Source organism: Fukomys damarensis, unplaced genomic scaffold, assembly GCF_012274545.1.
Source record: "Fukomys damarensis isolate Sample0158 unplaced genomic scaffold, DMR_v1.0_HiC HiC_scaffold_32, whole genome shotgun sequence".
NCBI classification, from domain to species: Eukaryota; Metazoa; Chordata; class Mammalia; order Rodentia; family Bathyergidae; genus Fukomys; species Fukomys damarensis.
In genome coordinates, this window is record NW_022900944.1 from 7396042 (window position 1) to 7423611 (window position 27570).

The window sequence follows — 27570 nt, forward strand, 5'->3', positions numbered from 1 at the left end:
TTGAAAATTTCTTTTCTGCGCTCTTTGGGCATCTTTTCTGACTCTAAAGGATGCTACTGGGAGTCATTGTTTTGCCAGCATTTCTGCCAGCGGTTTTCGAGGCCAGAGAACAGGAAGGAGATACCATGTCATGCCCACCTCAGTCTTCACTGAAGCTGTGTGGAGCGTAGGGTCACAACCGGAAGTGGAGACCCTTGGACAAGACTTCTGGAGTCAAATTCCAGCTCGCCCACTTCGTCTAAATAGTTTACCTTGGGCACATTCTTATCTAGTTGTACTTCATCTGTCTAATTTGTAAATTAGAAATAATGGTTATATTGAATTAATCTGAGCATTGTGATAATTAATTGAATTAATAGCTGTAAAATATCCACTGACTGTAAGCTATTATCTTTGATATCCATGCATATTCAGTATACTTCCCCCACTCTGTCTGTATGTCTTTTTGTTGTTAAAGTAATGACTCACAACTTCCTGGAGATGTTTGCCTTTAGGAGGGGTCATCATATACTTTCTTTCTACCCTGCCAGGTGTATCTGCATGCACTGCCCATTAGGAACAGATGCCATATGGATAGGACTAATCACATGGCTGTGTGATAGAGAAATATAATACACATTAACTCAGGGCTAAAATGAAGTGTTAATTTTTACCAGATTTCATTTGACATCAAGAAGGGAGAGCCTTAGATTTTAAGTGCATAAAACACTTTAGAGATCAGCAAGATAAAAATCTATATACATAACTCCCTGGACCTATCAGTTCACCTTCTGAGACTTTGCATATTCTTGGCCCCTGGCTGGTAGGGTATGGGTTTGTTTTATTTTCCTGGATTTAGGACATGCGTCTATATGCATCTTGTATGCCTTCATAGAAGAATTGTTCTCTGCTCTGCCAACTCTAGACCTCTGAGTCTAGTGTAGGTTTCAATAGCTCCATTTACTGAACTACCTCATGGTTTCTTTGCCCTCTGACGAGACTTTGAGCCAGGAATGTACTTTTTCTTCTGTTCTCCCAGTGGCACTTGTCAGTAGTTGATGGTCAGTGGACAAGAAAATGCAGTCATATACTGTCAACTTGACTTAGAAATGATGGCCCCTTGCTCAGAGCCGCACACCTGAGAAGCTCAGGTGGCAAACTTAGACCTGGGGAGACATTGCATCACACACGCCAGAGGACCACCATCAGGACTGCGGTCCTGACGGAATTGTCACAGTGCCCGTCATTTTCAGAAGCATCACAGACGGGGCGACAGGTGCTACAGTCCCTCTACCAGCACCTGTCCCGGTGCTGGTTTCTGTGCCGTGTTGAGTGGCATCGTGTGTGTGTGTGTGTGTGTGTGTGTGTGTGCACACGCATAAGCTTTCTGTACCTTCTTTGTCCATGAATCGATCCCTGCTTTGCCCAGAAAAATCTCAGCAAACTGGACGTCGTGGCCAGGGCAAAGAATGGTTTTTATTCGTGGCGTTTTAAATTTGCATAATCGTCCATCGGAATTCCTTGCATTTCCACACTTTTGAAAAACACCTCCTTGTAAATGGCTTCATAAGTACAGAAATCCGATCTTCATGGCAGTGTTTTGTGATTGTCAGAGCGCTCTGCTGGGTCAGAGTATTTCGGGAACAAATGGTGCGTAGTTTCATCAGGCTGCTTCCATGCTGTGGCATTGGACACCATCCTGTTGATGTAAATATACTTTTTCATTTAGGTGAACTATCTCCACCAACTTCTTGGATTCAGCTCCTAGTTACTATCCTTTGGTTCTTTCCCATGCCTGGTTCCAAGTTCAGGGCCTTGGCTTTTGCTGCTCTCTCTGAAACCTACCTCTGTCTTGTGGCTTGCATGTCTCATTTTTTAGGTGGCATATGAAATATTGCTTCTTCAGGGAGGGCCTCTGACTGTTTAATCTTCCTCTGGCACTTCATTAAAATATAGTGTTTTCATGTATCATAGCATTTTTTAAGTTCTCAAATATATTGTGCCTGAACACGCATATAATTTTCTCTTGCCACGAGCCTACAAAGTTTTTTGAGGGTAAAGACTTTGTCTGTTTCTCCTGCAGTTCCAGCTAGAATGTGTTTATTTAAAAAACACAGAATTGAGAGAAGCCTTAATTTTGCCTGCTCTAAGAGAGTAATTTGGATTATAAATTAAATGCTTTGGTAGCAGAAGAAAGGAGAATATTTTTATATAAGCAATCTGTCCTAAAGTAGATCATCCACCAGTATATCTTATGATCAGTCCATTCAAGGTCCTGAGTGAACTACTACACCAAGCTCTTAAGCAGAAGAGATATTGGCCTAACACCCCCCGCCCCATCACGCTAGGAAATATAGAACAAATTGGTTTTCTAGAACAAATTGGTGATATTCACTGGATTTTGAATTTCTTTTTCCTGCTTTCATTCTAAACAAAATTTTACGCCTACTTTCCCATTGAAGGACATCTGATATTATTCTCGTTTCCCCATTTTGCATATGAATAGAGTGCTAGAATAAATATGAAATAATAGACGGGTACATTTTCTTTTGGACTCTCATGGCATGTATCAGTAGGAACTAAAGAAAATCAAAAGCAAAACCCCAATAAACCCACAAATGAAACTATTAGTTAGACAAAGGCTAAGGTCCCTTTCTCATGGAATGAGAATTCTCATGAGATGTATAAAAATGTAACCCAGAGTGCAGAGTATACAAATGACAGTTGACAAAAGGAGAAGCATTTCCATGGGAACAGTGGAGTAAGAGTTTTTCCTTGAACTCTGAAGAAAACAAAGGTGTATATATTTTGGCAGATCAAGCCCAAATTTCTGTGGTCATATGAAGATGTATAGTGCAATAGGAGATAACAGGATTTCTTGTTTTGTGTGGTTCACTGTGGGAGACTTTGTTGATCAAAAATATGTCAAGAGCTAATGTCACTACCTATGTTTAGCAAAAGAAACAGCACTGTTCTGTTAAAGGCCAGGTGCTAAGATACAGCACAGCGTCTCTGCCATCAGCAGCACATAGTAAGGTCACAGTCAGCATAAACAAATACAAGCCTAATAGATGTTCATGGAGAAAAATAATATATGATTTAGAGAACTGGCTGGAAGTATATCCATATAATAAATTTCTATGCCATGTGTTATATCCTAGAGTAACTTAGCTTAGAAAGACAAAAGTCAGTCTCTCAGATACTTTTCAATGTTAAAATTGTATAAAATTAAAATAGTTAAATTTGGGGAAATATATAAAGTATGTTCTTAGTTATGGAATTATCCTCCTAGCTGAAGAAATATATAATGGAAATATGAAGAAATGGTCTGAATAAAAGATAATAATGTAATGCTAATTATTAATTTGGCTACACAAGGTTAAGCAGACAAAAGCATCTTCGGGTGTGTATACAAAGAGAGAAAAGCAGAAAGACTGCATGGATAATTACAAATTCCATGAAAGCCCAAGACTTTGTGAATGGTTCTCATGAATTAAGCAGTGTGTAATCTGCCCTTTTTGCAGGGTGATATGTAATGGTTATAATGTGGTGGCAAGCTCTTCCTTTATACTCTCTCTACTCTTTAAATTTTTACAGCAAGAACTCATTTAGGTAGAGCTTTAATAATGAGAGGTTTGATGTTGAAAGAACTATAATACAGATGATAGCCTGCTTCCTACTTTTACACAGTGTTAGTGGAATAAACAGCCTGAATTGGTTGTAAAACAATGTGAAGTTTGTTTACTTTTCTTTTCTCTTTCTTTTTTTTTGGTACCGGGGATCACACTTGGTTCCTTGTGCTTGCGAGGCAGGAGCAGAACCACTGAGATAAATCCCTGGCCCAAGTTTCTTTTCTTTTCTAAAACTGTCTTTGACTTCTCTCAGAACACTATCATTTCCAGGAAGAAGACATAGAAGAGGACTTTGTGTATAGGTTTAGAGAGAAGGATTATGCTTGTGTCTGTACAAGTGCCAGATGCCAGCCACTTTTGTCTAGAGAAGCTGTAACAGAGTTTAGAGGTCTATAAATAAGATTCTAAACTTGGGGAAGAGACAATGGTGATCTAAGGAAAATCAGAGACATTGGAAAAATTACATCGTCCAACAAACACTTGAACAAAAACCAAGAAGATAATCAGGGGATTATCAAAATAGAAGTCAGAGAGTCACTACCCACCTATATCCCAATATCAATAGGGGGCATATTTTTGATCTAAAAATTATAAGGAAAGAAATTTTCCTTTTATGAAAAATGAAAAATCTTTGTAGTCAGAGTTTTCACTTTTGCATCTTCTATTTAAAAGTCCAATTGTATTATTTTCTCTGTCCTCTTCCATTAAGGGACATAATGATTTAGTTGAGTTTGCTATATTATTAATGCATTTGGGTGGATTACATGAATGATATGTGGAAATGAATTATATATTTCCTGGCAAAATATTTTCATTAAATGATGAATTTTCTTGGTTCCAACAAGAAATCTGAAAAAAAAATATCATTTCCAAAAGACCACAGAAGATGAATATGAACTCAGACATAGAGAGTGTTTCATGGAGGAATGGGTCAAAATAAAGAGAAACCACTCTATATATTTCAAGTAAAAGAAATATTTAATGTAGGGTCTAGGAGACTTACTAGATGATTGAAATATGTGTGGGGGTGAAGAAAGAAAAAATGTCCCTTTTATGATAGAATAAAAATACAATAATTATAAGGAAGTTGCTGGCAATAATTTCAGGTGCCTACCAAACTTAAGCAGGAGATCCCTAGAAAATTCTCTAAATCTTTTCTATATATCACCTAGAGCTCACAACAGGGTCTTCACCTAGAATTCTGTTACATGGGGTCCTATAAAATGTAGTGCACAGGTTTCTTGCTGGTTATTTAAATTATGCACCATGCACCAAAATAAATCTGTCCTCCTTAAACTGTAGATGTTGGGTATTTTGTCTCAGCAATGAAGAAGTGACTAAGGAAAAAATGGTAAAAATATAAGTTGAATAAATAGGTTTTTTAATGTCTTGGAGGCTAGAGCTAAGAGACCATGGACTGAACCTTCTGAAATTATGCACCAAAATAAATCTGTCCTCCTTAAACTGTAGATGTTGGGTATTTTGTCTCAGCAATGAAGAAGTGACTAAGGAAAAAATGGTAAAAATATAAGTTGAATAAATAGGTTTTTTAATGATTATTTTCTTGGAGGCCTAAAATTAATGAAATACACTGATTTTGTATCTGTCCTCATTAAATCTAAATACCTGGTAAGAGATCTGAGTATAAAGCATTATATGCATAATTAATTATTTAACAATAACTATGTATCAAATGCTAAGAAGAAGCAGTCCAACTTTTTCGTTTTTGTGGTAAAAAGCCAAATTTGTGGAAAAGAAAATAAGACTTTGTTTCCACACAGTGATATAATTTACAGATTTATGCTTTTGAAGGAAGGCGACTGCTTACACAATTATGTAAAAATTCACTTTCTCACAATTATAATTGGGTTTCAGCAACTTTTTCTCAGATAGAAATTATCATTAAGATATGAGTTATAAAATAAAAATTAAAAATCTTCATAAAAGCTCAAATTACTATTGTATAAACTAGGCCTTTTGAAATATTGAGTGCATTGTGTTTCTTCAAGATTTCTAAGATCTCAAATCAGTGTAGTCACAACTCCAGATCAGAATACCTGGATTTCCCTTCACTCCAACCTTTGATTTTTTAATGATAAAAAATCAAAAGAACCAATTTATACACAATAAAGAAAATAAAGCTACACTTTTTTTTTCCCAATGTTCTTTGGCCGATCCCTCAATTTGACAAAGAAAAAGAAAATATTCATTTAAAAAACCTCTTTTCTTATTCCATCTCCTTACACTCAAGTGACTTTAATACAATTCACTTTTTATTTTTATTTTTTAATCCATAAAATAAAAAGTCATGTGCTATGATTTACATTAAAATGTCCCTATAAATGTTTGCATTTGGAGGAGGGCCTGTCCAGAAGGGGCAGGTTGTTGGGGATATGAATTGGAAAACTGAATTCTATTTCCTCTCTTCTCTCTCTGTTTCCAGCTGCTATAGGGGTTGGAGTTCTCCTCTGCCACGCCATTCTGCCATGCTATTTCTTTGAGCCAGGTGATCGTGAGCTAAATTCTTTGAAACAGTAAACCAAAATAAAGCTCTCCTTTAAATATCTCCAGTATTTGTGCCCACCACAAGAAGGTTAAAACAATCTTCGTAGCCCCAGCGAGATTAACACAGCTATACTTGTTCAATGTTTGTTGACTGTTCCTTGAATTTAACAACAGATGTAACAAAATATATATTCTAATCTATGAAAACTTTATTTATTTCACTTAGGAGTATATCTTCAATATGTAACCATTTTCCTATGAATGAATCTATTTTCTAGTTCTTTATGGCTGGATAATATTTCATTTTATAGAAAAACCACTTCTTCTTTATCTAGTTTCCAACGGATGGACAAATGGGCTGTTTCCAAGATTGAGCTATTACAAACTGTGCTGCTATAAACATGGGTGCACATACTTCTCTGTGATATGATTCTTTTAATTCTTTTGGAAAGATACCCAGCAGAGGGATGGCTGGGTCAAATGGAACCTCCAGTCCAAGCTCTTTGAGGTATCTCCATATTGATTTCCATAGTGGTTGCACCAGTCTGCACTCCCACCATCAATGGAGAAGGGTTCCTTTCTCCACACATCCCCGCCAACATTTGTTATTGAGTGATTTCTTGATAGCAGCCATTCTTTGTGGGGTGAGGTGGAATCTCAGTGTTGTTTTCATCTGCATCTCTCGAATGATCAGTGATGTGCAACATTTTTTCATATATTTACTTGCTGCTTTTACTTCTTTGTCTGAGAAATGTCTGTTCATTTCGGATGCCCAGTTTTGAATCGGGTCTTTATATTTGGGGGGGGCTGATTGTTTTGAGTTCTTTATATATTCTTGATAATAGTCCTTTGTCTGAGAAACAGCTATACAGACTTTTTGAAGTAAAAATTATTGTATATTTTTCTTTTTCCTTTTTTCCTTTATTTCTTATGTTTTTATTTCCTAATTTTTTCCTTTTATCTTCATTTTTTCCTTTTCCTTTTCAATTGTATCCTACCATGTCAAGTCCCTTCTTTGGGATCTTTATTTCAGATCCATTTTTTATGTTTTTTGAGGGAAAGACCATTGAGATAACTTGCACAGGATCTAGAAGAACAAGTTACAATTAAAAGGGTTCTGGGAACAGAAAACCTTAGAAAGCAAACTAAGGAAAAACAAAAGAGAAAGGTCTTTACATAAGACTTTCCACAAAAACAATAACAGCAACATTCTAGAAAACAAAACTTACTTTGGGCTTTTGGATTTATTTTATGTATTTAATTTCTAGTCAGTCATATGTTCATTATTTTACCTTGAATGGGCTATTTTATAAAAGCAGTCTGTTTCAATTGTCTCAAGTAATTATTCAGTTAATTAATTTAGTTAATTAATTAAACCTGAGATGATCTCACACCACAAAAACAAATATGGGAATCAGTTCTGGAATCAATATATACAATTACCAATAAGTTAAATATACTGTTTCTCTCCACCTATTGTTCAAGTTTCCTGAGAATTTGAGGGCATTTCTTCAGGATCAGATTATCACTACATTTGTTTTAGTTGCTTTCTCATCACTGACACACAATGCAGCACTATATATGTTTTAACTCAATATTTCTGAGAACCATGCCATTAAAGTATAATCTTTGCAATTTGTTTTCTTATTTTAGATTTTTATTTTGTCTAATAATAAAAATATTTTACTGAACTAGTAAACCGGAACACATTGAATATAATGGTCATTGTCTTGGCTTTTATTGCAATATTAACTTTATTATTAATTAAGGTGACTTTACTCTCTAATTAAATGTACAGAAGGAGAGAAAGGCATTGTTAAACCAAGAACCTTTTTCTTTGTGAGTTTACATTCTAAAACATGTTTATGATTAACTTTCTTTTTATTTCTTTATTTAATTCCTCTGTTCCCTTTTGTGTGTGTGTGTGTCCTTTGGTTGTTTTTTTTTTTTTTTGGCCTCAGGTTGGAAAATCAAATAAATACACTTACAAGAAATTTGTGTTGCTTAGGATTAAAGATACGCAGAGCAGAGATCAAAAATAAAGTATTCTTTATTCTTTCAGGGGATGTATTTTTGTGCACCTACATTTAGAAATTTTCCTATAATACAATACAGACAACAGACAAAAAAGCTACTGGCTAATCAAAATATTTGGCAATCCCAGACATTTTAGGAGACCAGTTTAATCTAAATCATTTACTTAACTGACCTTTAAGAAGGAATATTTTCATTGGAATCTAAAACTTGAGTAACAATTATCTAGAAGAAAAAAAAGTGGGAAAAGTAAATTCAAGGCAGTAAGAAGCCTGGAATTAAAGGCTTTGTGATATCTAAAACCTAAAAAGTCTAGTGTGTCTGGGACTTAGCTCTGCTGAGATGGTTTTTGAGAAGTAGAAAGAAACAGAAGCTATATACATTGCTCAAGGATTTACAGTCAATGTTAAAGATTTTATTCTTAATCATGAAATCACTAAGAAAATCCACAGACTTTCAGAAAGAGGAAGAAACTCATATACACTATCAAAACAGAGGAAAACTAAATTTCTATACTATCTCTCTGAACCTCTTAGTTACAATGCTGCATGGAAAATATTTTCAATTGTTCTTTTTAGTTTTGTCCACTGAAAATAGATGATCTCAAGAGTCTTACATATGACATCCCAAGTAATACCAGTTGATTGTCATGGTTAGTAAGAAGAAATATATTTTCTGTTTGTAGAGAAAAATTGTGTCACGGTTAAGCTGTCCTTTTCACCCTCTGTCTTTGTATAATTTTGTGCCTGGTGCTTTTGAATATTCAACTAAGGACATTTTTGTTGATCTTTGTGTTGTTCCATTTGTGGGAAATAGACTACAATTTTGAATATTCTCTAATTTCTGTCTAATTTATATCTACTTAAGTAGATAAGTAATGATATTGTTGCTCTGAAAAAGAGAGACAGGGATTCAAAATCAAAATCCTCCAGCACTAGAAAGATATGACAAAGGACAATAGGAAATATGGAGAAGTAAAGACTGTGCATTCATGTAAAGACAATTAAATTCACTTGTATAATGATTTACTTCCAGGTAGCCATACCTTGAGTTGAGACAAGCATTGAATCTAAAAGACAGTCATTAAGGACATGACATCATCACCAATGTGGAAATGTGATAATGTAAAACATAGATAAACATTTATAAATAGATACTTAACCAATATAAAACTAACATGTCAATGTAAGAGATAGAAATTTATTTAAAATTACCTTAGTGAAGCAGAGGTTTACCAGAGACTGTACAAGGTTTTCTTATATGCAAAGGAAATGAAAACTCATTAGACAGCTTCTTTTTTTAAATCTGTTTCGTATTCTGCATGGTTTCCAGTGTCCATTTATCTGTTCTTTCATTCTTTCTGGAACAGGATTCCCATTCAAGGCTGTTATTATTTACTTTCCTTGGGTTAACTGTTGGTTCGGTGTTGCTGTAATGTCACTCTAGTCCCTGGGTGTTGGGTTATTCATTTGAAATACCTTTAAACAAGAGGCTAAAATTCCAATCTTCTAAAATAAATTTTTGTGTCATATGTTTCTCCTTTAGTCAGGAATCTATTCTTATTTTTTCTAACTGCACCTAAAACGTAAGGTCATGGGACCCAAATAGGAACTGTTTTAAACTCAGCTTTATCACAATGCCAGACTAAAAAAAAGAATATGATACCCATTTTGAAAAGAAGATGATACTCATTCTTTATATAAATTATTTTGAACCATAAATTACATGCCTCTGAAAGCTTAACAGCTAATTCTACTTTATAAATTTCTGGATGAGGCTTCGGAAGTTGGAACTTTCAAAATTTGTGCAGGTATGATTACATTTACTAGACTAAATGAAGAAACATTTTCTGCCTGCCTAAGACTACCTATGCTCAGGTTAATCACTTGCTGAAGCTTTATCTCCTTTTGTCTCTCAACTGCCACTAACAATCCCAAAGCAAAATCATCCCTCTGGTAACAACAACAAAAAGGTAATAAACATCTGGACATGTTTCCCCTACAAGGGGGTATTTGTATTATACGCAACCCTTTCTTCCTCCATTGAAGAATATTTTTGAGTCAACACTTTAAATTGTTCTTATTTCATTATTCAGTCTATTTGCCTGTAAAGAGCTGGCACTAATAGTAAGTGGTCTTTTATTGTTATTATGTGTCAAACTCTATTCTAAGATCTTTTCTTACATTAGTTCAGTTTTTAGTACTTTATCAAAGATAGGCTATGTTATTATTCATCACTACTATTTAGTGAGGTAAAACATAAAATTAAGCACAGAATAATATTACAGAATAATTGGGTATAGTAAAAATACAGGATGAGAAGCAAACACTTGATCTTTTTTGTGGTGTTCCAATATGAGAGGCATTAAAAGGCATCAAAAGGCTATTAATTCCAGTGATCACCAATGATCACATTTCATAGTTCTGTACTGACAGATTTATAGAAGTGTATTATGTCTGATTCATGGCAGAAAAACAGGCTTCATTTAAAAATATTCAGACACGTAATATTTATTGGCAAAAAGGCACTGTCTTTCCATTTGGGCTGAGGATTTTAACAAAACTGTCAACTCCTCAGTGCTTCCTCATTTGTTTCTGCAACCAGAGTCCAAGACTGTATCATCTATTGCTTAAATATGTACCATTTATAGCCACCATTGCTGTCTGCTTTCATTTGTGCTCTGCTGTACTCTATTCTCCATGGAAGAGTAAAAGCGATCTCTTAGGAAGATAGAACCATGCTACTGATTTAGAATCATCTTATTCTACTCATTCGATTAGATTGTTATCCCAACTCCCTTCCTAGTGTGATGTGCCCCACATTAAACGCCATTCAGACTTTATCAACTACAACGCTAGTCTCAATTCACTTCACCAGCCAAAGACCAATTTTTAAACCTCAAATGTCTTGAGCTGATTCTTGCATCAACATTTTCTTCAGCAAGAAGCATCCTTTACCCAAATCTTTTAGCTGATTCCGCTTGAAATTTCAACATAATAAAACTTTTTTGATTTCCCATTAACTAAAGTGTAAGCTTCATGAGAGAAAGCACAGGAAAGCCTATGAGAAAACTAATATTTTAGTAGTGCATTCTCAGAAATAAGGCATTATGGGCACCTTATTAAGAAAATGAAATATGAAAGGACTACTATATATTTCATACTCGCTCCTACCCTGAAATGATTTTTATATATCTATCACTTGTCTGCTAAATCAGTTCTCAAAATTTCCATTTAAACAGTATACCAATTAAAAGAGTTAATTGCTCCATGTTAGAATCCATTTAATATCTTTTACAGATCAACGTGCTAGTCTGCTATCTTTTAAACACACCTCTATTTCCTCCCTTCTAACAGCCTTAGAGAAATTTTCAACATTTACTCTCCCAAGTTCGCCTTTCTCTTCCAAAACTTCGTAATAAAAATCTGCACTTCTGCTCTCATAGCTGTTTTTTATTTAAAAATAACTCTATAATTACCCCTTTTAAGGCTAATCCTAGGCAGAATAGAGTTACTTTCAGTAAAACTCTGCTTTAAAACTCATGATGCTTGAAAGGAAATAACCAGCTTGTCAGGATAAGGCAGGCAGGAGAATCACAAGGTCAATCCCGTCCTAGACTACTTAGTAAGAATCTTGTCTCAAAAAAAATTACACTCCACCTGAGTCTAACTGACCCCGCGACCCCACGCCATCCATCATGCCATGCCCCGCGCATCCCGTGGTGCCCCGCGCGACCCTGCGTGCTGTATTCACGCCTTCCGGGAGGCAGGAAGAGCGACGTGCCAGGCCGGAGGGCAGCCGGACCCAAAGAGTAGGTAGGTGCCTTGAGCTGTGTTCTATCTTCAGAATCGGGGAGGTGAAGCAGCCGGTGAGTAACACACTGTTTTTTTTCTATGTGCAGATTTTTTTTTTTTTTTAAAGCAGTGAGGACGTGCCGTCGCTATAGCAACGGGCCGGTTCAGCTATTGGTCTGACCTGTTGCCTAGCAAAGGCATCCCATAATAGTTGTTTTTGTACTTACAGTTTCCTTCCGGATGTGGGCGGTACTCTCTTGCAGCTGCGCAGCCGGAGAGTAGAGGAGGAGAGGTTCGGTAAGAAACACACCAGCGAGTACCTTCAGAAGAAGAGTGCCGCCAGTCTCTCCGTCCAGGGAGGTGAAGCAGCCGGTGAGTAACACACTGTTTTCTTTCTATGTGCAGATGTTTTGTTTTTTTTTTTTTAGCAGTGTGGACGTGCCGTCGCTATAGCAACGGGCCGGTTCAGCTATTGGTCTGACCTGTTGCCTAGCAAAGGTATCCCATAATAGTTGTTTTTGTACTTAGTTTCCTTCCGGATGTGGGCGGTACTCTCTTGCAGCTGCGCAGCCGGAGAGTAGAGGAGGAGAGGTTCGGTAAGAAACACACCAGCGAGTACCTTCAGAAGAAGAGTGCCGCCAGTCTCTCCGTCCAGGGAGGTGAAGCAGCCGGTGAGTAACACACTGTTTTCTTTCTATGTGCAGATGTTTTGTTTTTTTTTTTTTAGCAGTGTGGACGTGCCGTCGCTATAGCAACGGGCCGGTTCAGCTATTGGTCTGACCTGTTGCCTAGCAAAGGTATCCCATAATAGTTGTTTTTGTACTTAGTTTCCTTCCGGATGTGGGCGGTACTCTCTTGCAGCTGCGCAGCCGGAGAGTAGAGGAGGAGAGGTTCGGTAAGAAACACACCAGCGAGTACCTTCAGAAGAAGAGTGCCGCCAGTCTCTCCGTCCAGGGAGGTGAAGCAGCCGGTGAGTAACACACTGTTTTCTTTCTATGTGCAGATGTTTTGTTTTTTTTTTTTTAGCAGTGGGGACGTGCCGTCGCTATAGCAACGGGCCGGTTCAGCTATTGGTCTGACCTGTTGCCTAGCAAAGGCATCCCATAATAGTTGTTTTTGTACTTACAGTTTCCTTCCGGATGTGGGCGGTACTCTCTTGCAGCTGCGCAGCCGGAGAGTAGAGGAGGAGAGGTTCGGTAAGAAACACACCAGCGAGTACCTTCAGAAGAAGAGTGCCGCCAGTCTCTCCGTCCAGGGAGGTGAAGCAGCCGGTGAGTAACACACTGTTTTCTTTCTATGTGCAGATGTTTTGTTTTTTTTTTTTTAGCAGTGTGGACGTGCCGTCGCTATAGCAACGGGCCGGTTCAGCTATTGGTCTGACCTGTTGCCTAGCAAAGGTATCCCATAATAGTTGTTTTTGTACTTAGTTTCCTTCCGGATGTGGGCGGTACTCTCTTGCAGCTGCGCAGCCGGAGAGTAGAGGAGGAGAGGTTCGGTAAGAAACACACCAGCGAGTACCTTCAGAAGAAGAGTGCCGCCAGTCTCTCCGTCCAGGGAGGTGAAGCAGCCGGTGAGTAACACACTGTTTTCTTTCTATGTGCAGATGTTTTGTTTTTTTTTTTTTAGCAGTGTGGACGTGCCGTCGCTATAGCAACGGGCCGGTTCAGCTATTGGTCTGACCTGTTGCCTAGCAAAGGTATCCCATAATAGTTGTTTTTGTACTTAGTTTCCTTCCGGATGTGGGCGGTACTCTCTTGCAGCTGCGCAGCCGGAGAGTAGAGGAGGAGAGGTTCGGTAAGAAACACACCAGCGAGTACCTTCAGAAGAAGAGTGCCGCCAGTCTCTCTGTCCAGGGAGGTGAAGCAGCCGGTGAGTAACACACTGTTTTCTTTCTATGTGCAGATGTTTTGTTTTTTTTTTTTTAGCAGTGGGGACGTGCCGTCGCTATAGCAACGGGCCGGTTCAGCTATTGGTCTGACCTGTTGCCTAGCAAAGGCATCCCATAATAGTTGTTTTTGTACTTACAGTTTCCTTCCGGATGTGGGCGGTACTCTCTTGCAGCTGCGCAGCCGGAGAGTAGAGGAGGAGAGGTTCGGTAAGAAACACACCAGCGAGTACCTTCAGAAGAAGAGTGCCGCCAGTCTCTCTGTCCAGGGAGGTGAAGCAGCCGGTGAGTAACACACTGTTTTCTTTCTATGTGCAGATGTTTTGTTTTTTTTTTTTTAGCAGTGTGGACGTGCCGTCGCTATAGCAACGGGCCGGTTCAGCTCTTGGTCTGACCTGTTGCCTAGCAAAGGCATCCCCTAATAAGTGGTTTTGTACAGTTTTCTTTTGGTTCAGCTATTGGTCTGACCTGTTGCCTAGCAAAGGTATCCCATAATAGTTGTTTTTGTACTTAGTTTCCTTCCGGATGTGGGCGGTACTCTCTTGCAGCTGCGCAGCCGGAGAGTAGAGGAGGAGAGGTTCGGTAAGAAACACACCAGCGAGTACCTTCAGAAGAAGAGTGCCGCCAGTCTCTCCGTCCAGGGAGGTGAAGCAGCCGGTGAGTAACACACTGTTTTCTTTCTATGTGCAGATGTTTTGTTTTTTTTTTTTTAGCAGTGTGGACGTGCCGTCGCTATAGCAACGGGCCGGTTCTGCTGGGGGTCTGACCTGTTGCCTAGCAAAGGCATCCCATAATAGTTGTTTTTGTACTTACAGTTTCCTTCCGGATGTGGGCGGTACTCTCTTGCAGCTGCGCAGCCGGAGAGTAGAGGAGGAGAGGTCCGGTAAGAAACAGAGCAGCGAGTACCTTGAGAAGAAGAGTGCCTCCCGTCTCTCCGTCCTCGTCCGGTTTCCGGTTTCGGACCTGCTGGAAGGATCCTGACGTCGCCGCTCGCCACAGCCCGCCTATGCATCAAGGTTTTTAAAGAGCAGATGCATCTTCTTCACAGGTACTAAGACGCTAATGGTTATGAATTGGTCCACATATGTCATTTGCTGAATCTTTGTATTTTGTTACCCAGTGCAAGGATCATGAAATTGGAAATTTCAGACATTCTAAGAACTCCTATGTGTGGTTTGCAAGTGTTTTCTGTTCTGTGGTTGTCAACAGATGCCTATTCTCTTCATTTGTGTAGTAAAGGGCTGGTTTGTGTGGTGAAACAATGGTTGCTTAGCTGATAAGATGAAAATTGACAGTGTTTTTAGTGGTTGTGATTTACGTTTCAGCTTACTCCAGTTGGCACCACGATATGTACAGGATTTTCCAGAGACAGTGGAGCTACTGACATAGATAATGGCCCAAATGGACAGATCGAATCTATTATCCAGTACAATCCGGAAGATCGGGTAAGTAAGTAACAACAGAGATATTTTATTGTGAGAAGGAAAATTAACATTATTTTACTGATATTTATTCTACTCTTCTCTGGCTAATGGAACTGTGTTACCTTTTATAATATACCATTCCTTTGTAAATTTCTATTGGTGGACCTCTAATCACAGAATAAATCATTAGAGATAAACATTCTAACAAATCATTGAAAATAGTGTACCTAGTACGACACACATGCATTCTGGAACTTGAAAGTGACAAGGTAATATATAATAAATATGCAGAATTTTGTCAATGTAAAAGAATTTTTACAAATTCATTGAACTAATCAGAGACAGATAAAACCCAAATTTAAGATTTGTGATTTCTGGTTGATTGCTTTTTTTGCCATACTAATAGGAAAACATGAACATTGTTTGTTATATAGAGCCAATTTACAATATGCACAGATTACTCATCTGTAAATGTTCCTACTGATTAAAATTATTTGTCACTAAAATAATCAAATATTATCATACATTTTCAGTCATTCACAGATGTACTCAGTAATGCCAAAAATTTGACATCAAATGCGTCAAACAAGGCTATGTTCCACCATGATGTTACAATTCTCGTATTTCAGACAAGTGTCTTTAAAAGTTCACGTAGTGTCACATTTTTTTCAGGTCTTTCCTTTTTGGTGGTTGTTCTTCTTCTTGGTAATTTCATTGTTGCAAATGACCTTAAGTTAGTGCTAATGACCTGTGTGGTATTCCTAAGCGTAGTTACAAATTGCCTTTGGGAGTAAGGTGTGTTAGCCTTCTATCTGGGGCAAGTCAGAGTGCTGTTAGTTTTGACATACTTGTTAATGAATGCAAAATTGATTGTTTTCGTTAAACAGAAACCCACAAAACGAGGTTTTTCATTGATCAAATGTTATTTCCTGAGATTAAAAGGATCCATCTCTATATTTCTCCAAGGGTCCTAGGTTTTGTGTTCATTAACTCCGTGTTCATGGTAATTTTATGGAACTGAACTACTGTATAGAATGATAGAGAAAACTGATTTATTTCCAAAAATGAATACAATTAGTAAGGGTAGTCTCTTTTTGGAGAACTATTCATAATTTATTGAGGTATGCCACATAAGATACTGGATAGTCATATTGCTCCTTATTCAGATAACCTGTTTTCTCCACAAACTCAGGTCTGCCACTTAGAAAAAAATGTACTCAGATAACCTGAAGGAGTTGTTTTAGAGAGCAAAGGATTATAACTGTGCCTGGAACTTATTCCTCTTATTTCTGGGTGGGGGGGGGTCCTCATCTGTGCAGTATTTTAATTTTCCTTAAGGAGGCAGCTATAAGATCTGGCATTGTTATTCCTTCTTAAGCTGTCCGGAAATTTTTCTTCCTACTAACACCCACAGATCTCTTAAATTAAAATGCAACCAAGATGAGCTCAATTTACTTCTCCCAAACTAGTTTGCGCGTTCCCACCGCAGTCTTGTGCATCTCATATGTAGTGTCCTAGCCCACCCACGCAATCTCTTATTCTTCTCTTTCCTTCCCTTCTCAAATTCTGGCCCTCACTAAGTTCTGGCAGTTCTATCTCCAAATCATGGTAGAAACCTTGCTATGCCCATTGATAGCAGCCCAATCTCTTTCTGATCTCGACTGCTAGAATTGGTCTCCCCATTCAATAAGTTTGGTGAAGCCAGGCAAGAAAATGAGACCTACATTTGCATGTTTCACTTCAGATCATGTCTGTTCGGCAGTCATTGTCTGAATAGGTTCCCTGCGGGTTGGGCAAAGTCTTTGTTTTCAAGTTTAGCGATCTCTGATAAATGTTCTCTACATAGCAACAGGTATAATTTTAAACTAAATCAGATCGGGCCACTCCCATGTTTCCACTCCTATGTTTAAACCTCTCATGATATAAACCTTTGTGTCCTCCTGAGGCCCAGTGTTCGAGCCCTGCTACGCTCTCCAGTTTCATATCTCCGTTTTCTTCTTTTCTTCTTACTACTCCTCCACAGCTGTTCTGATTTGGTTTTAGTTTTTTGTTTGTTTTTTTGAGAGGGGGGACTGGGGATCAAATGTGGGACCTTATGCTTGCAAGGCAGCAGGTGGTGGCACCACTGAGCTAACCCCCCAGCCCTGGTTTTAGTTTCTTGAAGAAGCCCAGCATTCTTATTCTTAGGCCTTCACCCTGTTCCATTGTCTGAAGCGCTACTGACTGCCAGACTGCCTCACTTCTTATCCTTCTTCTCATTTTTGCATTACCCTCTCCTTCCGCCCTAGGTCTTTTCTTGCTTTCATTGAAAAATGTGACCACTTTTACCTTTCTTCACTGTCTTTTTTAATCTCCTCTATCTTCTTTGGAGGCTTCAGTGTCAGTCAAAGCTTACCATGGCTTGGTCATCATTTTAATGCATTCTCCTGACATGCAGTGAACACTGCTCGGTCGCTGTACTGTTTATGACCCGCAGTCCACTTTCCACCCCATTCTCATAAATCTGTACTTTAACTTTGTTGTGATCTCATTCTTCTCACCTCCTGTCCTCTCCGTCTATGAACATTCTCCTTGATTCTCTCCTTTTTCTGTCTTCTCTGACTCATGACTCATTATTTTGAAAGTCAATGACGTTTGCTCTCCCACCTGAGCCCTAGAACAGCCAAGCCATCCCTTTTCCTTGTACAAGGTTACTAAACCCATTTTTGTTATTCATTAAGCTTGGATACATAGGCTGCTTCCAAGATTTAGATATTATGCGTAGAAACATGTGTCTGTATTTATCACGGTAATATAATGTCTTTAACTTCTTCAAGAAGATACCTAGAAGGGGAATAGCAGCATTTAGACGCAGTATTTTTCTGCCGTAAAGGATAAACTTGAGGCATTTGTGGGAAAATAAATGCACCTTGAGACCATAATGTTACATGAAATAAATCAGATAACCGAGCTTAACTATTACATGGTTTCTCTTACATGAGAAACACAAAGCATAAAGAGCAAAATAAAAGATAATAGGAAATAGGAAATAGGGAGATAGATCTCTTCTTGCAAAAAGAAAAGGGACCAAGAGACTGAGAGAGGGCAGAGAGAAGGGAGGTGAAGGAGATGAAACAAATAATTAAAATGTGTTGTGTACAAGTACTAACTTACTATGAGGAATATAATCATTATGTACTGCAAACGTGTCCCAATAAAAATTTGGAAAGAGTACTAAGCACTGTGATAGAGAATCCCATAACATGCTGGCAAAGGCTCATCGGAGTGCTGATTAGCAGACCCCAACTGCTTCTCCACGTGTCTCACTCTTGCTTAGCGACTATAGTCCCAACAATCTGCTGTTTTATTGAAGTCTCTCTGATTTCATTCTAGGTTTTTCCTTCTGCTGTCCTGATTTCTAAACAGATGAAGTTAAAACAAAATCAAAAACTCCTTTGATTTTTCTACCATAAAATGACACTATAACTACTCCCACCTTAAAATAACGCTTTAACTTTTCTTACATAAACCCATATTCTTAGGGAAAAAGATATCACTCCCTTACCTATGGCTGAATCATGCTATCTCCAAAGTAAATTTTCATTTGTTTTCTTGTTAAACAAGTTTTGTAAGTATGAAGTGTCTGTGTATGTGTATGCAGATAGCAATATAAACATTTGAAAATAAATTAAAGATGGAATTGCTCAAAATGACATAAGGAAAATTCTGAAACCCAGGGAGAACCGATGTTAATGAATTAGCATACTCCTAACTTTCCACACAAAGATGTTATCAGCTTGATTGCCGAGGGGATTAGTAAAGCACACTTCTGGGTACTTCACAGAGACAAGACCTTGGGATCCTCTTCTGGTCCTGAGCCCTTCCTCTCTGTCATTGTTCCCCTCCTCTCTTCCTAGTCACCAGGAAGTGAGCAGCTTGGCTGCACCATTCCACTCTGTCATGATGTCTCTCCTTTAGAACCAGGTAGTTATGGACTGAAACCCATGAAGTTAGGAAGTTGTGAGTGTCAGGTATTGTGTTCTAGCAACAAAAAGCTGACCAATATAGTACATATTGCAAACTTAGCTCAAAGGTTAAGTCCTTATTTTCCTTTCCTCATGTAAACGTGTTATGTCGCCATCTTTTCATGTCAATACAGGAACTAACATAACACTGTGTATTATTTGTGTGGTTGTGCCACATGAAATTAGCCAGTGCCTCAGGTAGGATTCAAGGAATGCAGACTCTGGCCCCATTGTCAGTCCCACTTCTTCTGGAAATTGCTTTTCCTGTTCTCTTTACCTTTCATGTACCTTCAATCTCCCTTCCAGGGCTTTTCCTTAGTCCACAGACAGGCTGAGTCCTTCCTTATCAACCTTTAAAATCTTTTCTCTATTTTGCCTTCTTTTCATCACATACCTCCTCTATGGTCCAAACTTTTTCACATAAGAAAATAATAATCCACCTCCTTTTAAAATGTGTTTAATCTTTAATAATATATGTTTGTAGCACATCATAGTTGCTTTCACTGTAGGGGATTGGTACGTGTACATAACACATTTCAATTCCATTCCCCCACCCTCCTTTTATTTTTTTTTACCAGATTCATTTATTTATCTTATATTTAATTACTTAAGTATCTTTGATCTTGAGTAAACTGACATTTTCTCGCTGCCTAGTTTTTGAACAGCTTCCTTTCTACAGTTCCCTATCTTATTGAAACATTTTTCTTTAAAAAATTTCCTGTCCCCAAATGAACTTTCCCTATGGCATATCTATCCAGAAGTTTCCAGAAAATTCTGTTCAATAGTGAAAACTATGGAACATAATAAATAGAACTCCTGGAAGTTGTAGTTAAGTACAAACAGGCATTGTTTATTCCACATATTGTTAGGGTGTACAAAATAATTGAAGGGGAAATATTTTTTTTAATTCCAGGCAGCAATCGTTAAGAGTAATCATATTGCTGTAGCAGGCTTGGGTTAGTTATTTATCTTTTGATATGACAGTATAAGATATAGAAGGTTGCTATAAAACAATTTAAATGATATAAATAGGTATTACTTATGAAAAAGTTATATTTTTATTTTCTGATTTACCATGTACTACTCTAGATCTACTTTCAAAATAAGATAATTTCTAGAGCAACTTGGATGATTATTTGTTTACCAATGGCCCTTTTTATCCATTAATATGTTTCCTTTGGCATATTACTTCAATACTTTATTTTAATTTGCTATTATCTGTTTAAACATTTCTTAATATCTTTCTTTCTTCTACTTCTATTGTTCTCAATATCCTCATACATTTTTTACCAGTGATCAAGTTGTGGACTAGAAATTTTCAATCTGGGACCATGTTAGACATCTTATAGATTAAGAACTGAGATTTTTTAAAATTTGGAAAAAATATATTATTTTATTGTATAGGTTAATAAAAATAAAGTCCTTTGTTGGAGCAGATATGTAGAAAGTAGAGTTGAACATTGATATTTAGGGCAGCTAGGAAAAGGAATAAATAGATATTCTTGATATGGAGGACTGTATAGGAATCTTGGGGTTGGTAGGATAATACATATAGTTTCAGTATTTATTGTAAGAGGACATAGGTATTAAAGTTTATAAAATATATATGTGGTGTTTTCTTTTATCTAGGTTTTATTTACCTAATAATCTCAGTACTGACTTCCTCTGCATCTTTTCCCCAACATTCAGTATTTTGAGTAATTTTTTCAAAGCAATAGAACATACAATAATAACATAAAACATTAATTCATATTGTTTAATGAATAAATAAAAACATGAATGAAAAAATGCATCATCTAACATCTATTCTCCACTCTAAGAGCCATTTAAATAGTAGTATGTCTCATGAAGTCTTGCCTACTAATATGAAGTATTCTACATATTTTGAAGCACTCTAGCTATTCTTTCTTCCAACATTTTTAGTGTTTTCATTTTAACATTTAGATCTTTGATCCTTTTTGATTTTAGGTTGGTACATGGGGAAAGATAGGGATCTAGTTTTAATCTTTGGCATGTGGAAAGCCACCATCATTTATTAAAGAGGCTATCTTTCTTCCAGTGAAGGTTTGGCTCCTTTGTCAAAGATTAGGTGTCTGGGTGTGCCTGGAGTTGTTTCTTTATCCTCTAGTCTATTCCACTGATCCTCAGGGTCTGTTCTTTTGTCTGTACCATGCTGTTTTTAGCATAGTAGCATTGCAGAATAATTTAAAGTCAGGGACTGCAATACTCCTTGCCTTTGTTGCCCATAATTGCCTTTTGCTATTCTTTGTCTCTTCTGGTTCCAAATGAATTTTAGGATTGTTTTATCTAATTCTGTGAGATATGTTGTTGAAATTTTGATTGGGATTGCATTAAATCTGTATAACAATTTTGGAAGTATGGCCATTTTCAGTATATTGATTCTGCCTATCCAAGAACAAGAGATGTTTTTCCATATTCTAATAACCTCTTCAATCTTCTATCTCCTTTTTTCAGAGTGTTGTAGTTTTCAAAATAGAGGTCTTTTACTTCCTTCCTTAGATTGATTCCTAAGTATTTCATTTCTCTGGATGCTATTGTGAAAGGGATTATTTCTCTAATTTCTCTTTCCATGAGCTTGTTATTCATGTATAGGAGGGCTATTGACTTTCAATCGTTGACTTTGTATCCAGCTATGTCACTGAATTTGGTTATTAAATCTAGAAGTCATTTAGTGGAGTTTTGGGGGTCTTCTATGTAGAGTATCATGTCACCCACAAATAATGATAATTTAACTTCTTGCTTTCCTATCCTTATTCCTTTTATTTCTTTCTGTTGTCTAATTGCTCTGGCTAGAGTTTCCAGAACTATATTGAACAAGATTTGTGACAGTGGGCATCCTTATCTTGTTCCTGGTTTTAGAGTGGAAGCTTTCAGTTTTTGTGCATTTAGTATAATATTGGCTATTGGATCATCTAAGATGTAGATGTCTTTTATGAGATGAAGATAGAGACCATCTATACTGATTTTCTGTAGGGTTCTTTATTTTGAATGAGTTTTGGACCTTGTCAAATGCTTTTTCTGAAAACCCAAGAGAAGTAACCAACTCTGCTTGATCACCTATGTGCCATGCTCTTTACCCTGCTAATCTGTGTGTCATTTGCTTTTACCCATCTTAACAGTCTTGAGACGTGTCATTACCTTCACTTTATATATGAGGAAACTGGACATAAAGGGAAGAAATTAGGTCAGTGACACAGAGCTACTAATGGCAGATCCAAATAGCCTAGACTGATATTTCCACTTTAACCATGCCACTTCATTAAAGTTTTTTGAAATATTTTCAAAGTATTTGTACCTGTAGTTTAGACACTTTCCATGAAAGAAAAGGTTCTATTATTTTGTGTAGACTTTTCCTTGGTATCTAATTATTTTTTAATTTAAAAAAAAAAGTGTGATATAATGGGAAAAATAATAAAGCTAGAAAAAGCTGGTTTGGGGACTGTAACCCACTATTCACTTGCTTTATGACTTTAGATAAATCACCTCCTCTCAGTCAGAAGACTTCAGCCTTTTTCATATATGAAAAGGTGATGATATCATCTACCAAATGGGGCATTATGAGAAGGCTAGAATAAAAATATTAGTTCCCTTGAGAATATTTTTCGTATTTTATCAGGGACTTTATTGTTAAAGTCATTTTCCTTTGAATAGCTTCAATGGCAATCATAATGTAATTTAATTTTGGTATACTTTATTCTTTTACTTTATATAATTAACATTTTCTATTGTTATTAAATAACATTAGAATCTTAACAGCTCCAAAATATTCCTACATTCAGATCAATGTACCATAGTTCATTTTACCATTTCTCCATTGTTTTGATTTTTTTCAGTTTCGGATTTCTATTCAATGTTTTGAACATTAGAAAAGTAATACTGAATAAGCCTTTGAACAGAAAACTGCACACACCTCTGGAAGACAAATTCCTATAATTGTATTACTAAACACAGTATTTTCAACATGTTTATTATTTTTTAAATTGAGTTTATTGGTACCTTTTAGGTATACAGTACAGTTACATTCATCATTGGGATCTTGTACCTTTACATGACAGGTCTTGTTTCTCTTTTTTTTACCTTGTCCCTGACCTCCCTTCACCCCCTTAAACATAAGTTTAAATTGTAAAAATCAAAGAAAAACTTTATGTAAATGCATGTGATTTTGATAGCACTACTACTTTTCCCCTCTTTTATATAACCCCATTTGACGTATTAACTTCTAATGAAAGAGGCGCTTCCCTGGGGACAATGTATTTATAATACTTGCAACCATCAATGAAGTGGTAAAATGCCTTTCCTTTTGGCTGATTCGTTTTCTGAGAAAAGATGGTATGTGGTACACAAAGGAGGAAGTGTCATTTGGTTAGACAAAGGCCTTGGTGCTCCTGGGAGAGAGGCAGCAACTGTGTAGGGTTGGTAACCAGGAGAAAGAATGGTCAATGCCAGCCACATTCATCCATTGTGGAATCTGCCCAACTACAATCTGCCTGACTCAACAGCCCACCCACAACTCTGTTCAGGTGCTGCCCTTGTCAGTACGGCACCACAGGATTTCCATTCATTGGGTCAAGGATCAATACTTGGTTAATTAGCCACAATCTTCTGAATCTAAGCATGTCAGGGAGGGGTCTACCTGTTCACATGGAGAGACTGGTGCTCAGAAAGGAGGAGCTGAGATCTGCCCTTGCAGCTGGCAGGCTAGAGGATGATTGTCAGGGGACTGAAGTGATTCAGCCATGAAGAGCAGCAGGCGACAATTTCATTGCTGCTTTTTTCTGTCCTCTTATTTCATTGAATGCTGCTGGCTTGGAGCAAAAACTGAGAGCGAACAATAAGGAGAGATGGGAAAGCAGTTCAGATCATTTTCTTCACTGAATTCAGATGAACCTAGTCCGAAGAATCATGTTGAATGGCCAGACCAGCTAGTAGACTGATTTTGATAGAACTACAAAGCGTTCAAGAATTTTTGGGGCCAATATACTAATTTTGTTCTATTTATGTCTACCTCTTTCCATTGGGGAATCTCTGATCCATATATTCTTTTCTTTTTTTAATCTTTATTAAGTTTATTGGTACATTTTGGGTGTATGATGCAGATACATTCATCATTGGGATCTTGTACCTTTACATGACTTATCTTGGTTATTTTACCTCATTTCCCCAGCCCTCCCTTCATCCCCTCCACCCTTCCCTGTTTACAAAGACATTGTTTCCATGTTTTTCCTTTTCAAGTATCTTTTCTTTTCCCTTTTTACCTTTCCCCTATCCCTCCTGCTTCCTCTACTCTTTTAGACCTTTTCTTCCTATTACACAATATCATTTATACATTTTGATATTTATTTACACTTTTAGTCTTTCACACCAGAGAAACTGTTCAGTATTTACTCATGTGTGACATTAATTTCACATGAGTATGGCCTCAATGTGCATCCACTTAGCTATAAATATCTCTAGTTTCTCATCTGTGGCTGAATACTCTCCATTTTATTTAAACACACACACACACACACACACACACACACATCTTCTTTATCCAGTCTCCACTTGATGGGCAATTGGGCTATTTCCTAGTTTTAGCTATTACAAATTGTGCCGCTATAAACATGGGTGAGCATATATCACCGTGGTATGATTCTTTTAATTCTTTGGGGAAGATACCCAGCAGAGGAAGAACTGAGTCAAATGGAACTTCTAATCCTAATTGTTTGAGGTATCTCCATACTGATTTCCACAGTGGTTGCACCAGTCTGTGGTCCTACCTATATTGAAGAAGGGTTCCTTTCTCCCATGCCCCTGCCAGCATTTGTTATTGGTTGATTTCTTGATAGCAGCCATTCTTTCAGGGATAAGATGGAATCTCAGTGTTGTTCTCATCTGCATCTCTTGGGTGACCAGTGATGTTGAACTTTTTTTTATATGTTTATTTGCTGCTTTTACTTCTTTGAGAAATGTCTGTTCATTTTAGATGCCCATTTTTGAAATGGGTCTTTATATTTGGGGAGGGGTCTGATTTTTTAAGTTCTTTATGTACTCTAGATAGTAGACCTTTGAGGAACAGATAGTAAAATTTTTTTCTCATATTGTTGGTTGTTTTTTAGCTCTGCTTGTGATTTCTCTGGCTGTGCCAAATTTTTTTTAAAAAGATGAGATCCCAATTGTTGATTCTTTATGCTAGTTCCCATGCTACTGAGAGTTTGTTCATAAATGTCTTTTCCTATGCTAATATCTTCAAGAGTTCTACCTAACTTATCTACCAGCAAGTTTAGTATTTCTGTTTTAGTATTTAGATTTTTAATACACTTGGGTTTTAGTTTAATGTATGATGAAAGATACAGGTCTAGTTTTAATCTCTGACAAGTTGAAATCCAGTTTTCCAACATAATTTATTAAAGTGGTTATCTTTCCTGTAGTGAGGATTGTTGGCTCCTTTGTCAAAGATGAGGTAGCTGAATATGTCAGGAGTTGTTTCTGCATCTTCTAATCTGTTCCATTGATCTTTGGGTCTGTTTCTTTACCAGTACCGTGCTTGTTTTTATCACAGTGGCTTTGTAGTACAGTTTCAAATTGGGAATTGTTATACCCGCTGCCATGTCTCTGTTGCCTAAGATGGCTTTTACTATTCTAGGTCTCTTATGGTTCCAAATGAATGTTTGGATTCTTTTTTCTACTTCTGTGAAATATACTGTTGGAATTTCAATTGGCGTTGCATTGAATCTGTATAGCAGTTTTGGTAGTATGGCCATTTTCACTGTGTTTATTCTTCCTACCCAGGAGCAGGGGATATCTTTCCATTTTTTTATATCCTCTTCAATTTCTTTTTTCAGAGTACTGTAGTTTTCAGTGTAAAGGTCTTTTGCTTCTTTCATTAGATTCATTCCTAGATATTTCATTTTTTTGGATGCTATTGTGAAAGGGATTGTTTCCGTAATTTCACTCTCAGTGATTCTGTTATTTGTGTACAAGAAGGCTATTGATTTTTGAGTGTTGACCTTGTACCAACTACTTCACTAAATCTGTCAATTAAGTCTAGCAGTCTTTTGGTGGAGTTTTTTTTGGGGTCTTCTATGTCCTTAGAGTGGGCTTTGAGTCTCGGGAATGTACAGGAGAGAAAGCCAGAGCCAGCACATTCTCCATATGGTAGTCAATTCTAAAAACAATAGTTAAATGTTCTAGGTTGGTATTAAAGCTATTACTTCAAAGATTTGTTAATTCGTAGAACAAGTTTCAAAAAAGCAGCAGTAGTCTATTCCCTCTTCTAAAGTTTCCTAAATCATTTCTTTTTTTCTGTTGGCAAAAACAGATTTGCTAAAGCTGGCCAGAGTCCCAACAGAATCTTTTGTAGTCATTCAGTTTAGCCTCTCGACTGAAGCTTGTCTCCCTCATGTCCAGTGACTAGCTACCTATTCCTAGAGTGAAGGACACTCTATCCCTTCCAAAGCAGCACCTCCAAATTCAACAGTTCTGTGATCACTCCATTCTTTAGCTGAGACACTATTTAAATATATTCAAGTTTTCAAAAAAACTAGTGTCTACCTCCATATTCCATTCCTTAGCACATCATGGACTCTTATTGTGGGATCTCTGAGTCTTTCCTTTAGGGAACAAACATTCTCAGTAGGTTTGTTTGTCTGATCATTCATTCATCAAATGTTTACTGACAATACCACGTACCAGACAAGGCACTAAACTAAACAAGGATAATACCATGCACTCCTTCTTTCTGCAAGCTTAGCCTGAGGAAAAATAAATAACTACAAAATAACGATGCATGACTTAGGTTAGTCCAGAAATGCAAGGTAACACAAACAAGGAATGCCCTATTCACAGAGTTTGGGGAGATCATTCAACATTGCCTGGAGCAAACTGAATCCAACAGCATATTAAAAGATGATTCCACTTGATCAACTAAGATTTATCCCTAGGGAAGCAGTGATGTTTCACCATATGCACTTAATAATGTGATATAGCACATCAGTAGAATGAGGACAAAAATTGCACTCATTTCAGTTGACATTCTTTAAAAGAAATAAAGAGAGGGCCAGGGATTTAGCTCAGTGGTTCTGCCACCTGCCTCACAAAGGCAAGGTCCAGGGTCAAGCCCTGGTACAAAAAATAAAATAAAATAAAAAATAAAATGCAGTTTGTCAGGGCTGGGGATTTAGCTCAGTGCTTCCTCCTGCTGCCATCCCCAGTACCAAAAAAATAAAAAATAAAAATTTAAAAAAATAAAGAGAACAAGCCTATTCACAGTAACTACAAAAATACTTAGTAATAATTTTACTTTCTTTTTTT

General features: G+C 37.2%; 1 protein-coding gene and 1 long non-coding RNA gene across 14 annotated transcripts in view; both read left to right on the forward strand.

The window, feature by feature from the left end:
- Window positions 1-14871, forward strand: part of LOC117283901 — a 143893-nt gene extending 129022 nt beyond the window's left edge. Inside the window, exons 1-10 of one of the 13 annotated variants that reach the window (XR_004514930.1) lie at window positions 10905-12018; window positions 12174-12316; window positions 12473-12615; window positions 12772-12914; window positions 13073-13215; window positions 13372-13514; window positions 13671-13813; window positions 13972-14114; window positions 14378-14486; window positions 14645-14871. This is a non-coding gene — a long non-coding RNA (uncharacterized LOC117283901). Of the gene's footprint in view, window positions 1-10904; window positions 12019-12064; window positions 12317-12472; window positions 12616-12771; window positions 12915-13072; window positions 13216-13371; window positions 13515-13670; window positions 13814-13971; window positions 14115-14343; window positions 14487-14644 lie in introns of those variants that run through there. The other 12 variants (XR_004514934.1, XR_004514931.1, XR_004514933.1 and 9 more) reach the window with 12 other exon arrangements.
- Window positions 14872-14959: 88 nt separating this feature from the next.
- LOC117283894 (disks large homolog 4-like) overlaps window positions 14960-27570 on the forward strand; it is a 52760-nt gene continuing 40149 nt past the window's right edge. The window contains exons 1-2 of the mRNA XM_033757762.1: window positions 14960-15073; window positions 15155-15274. Of these exons, the coding sequence (XP_033613653.1) occupies window positions 14960-15073; window positions 15155-15274 (234 nt within the window). The remainder of the gene's footprint in view (window positions 15074-15154; window positions 15275-27570) is intronic.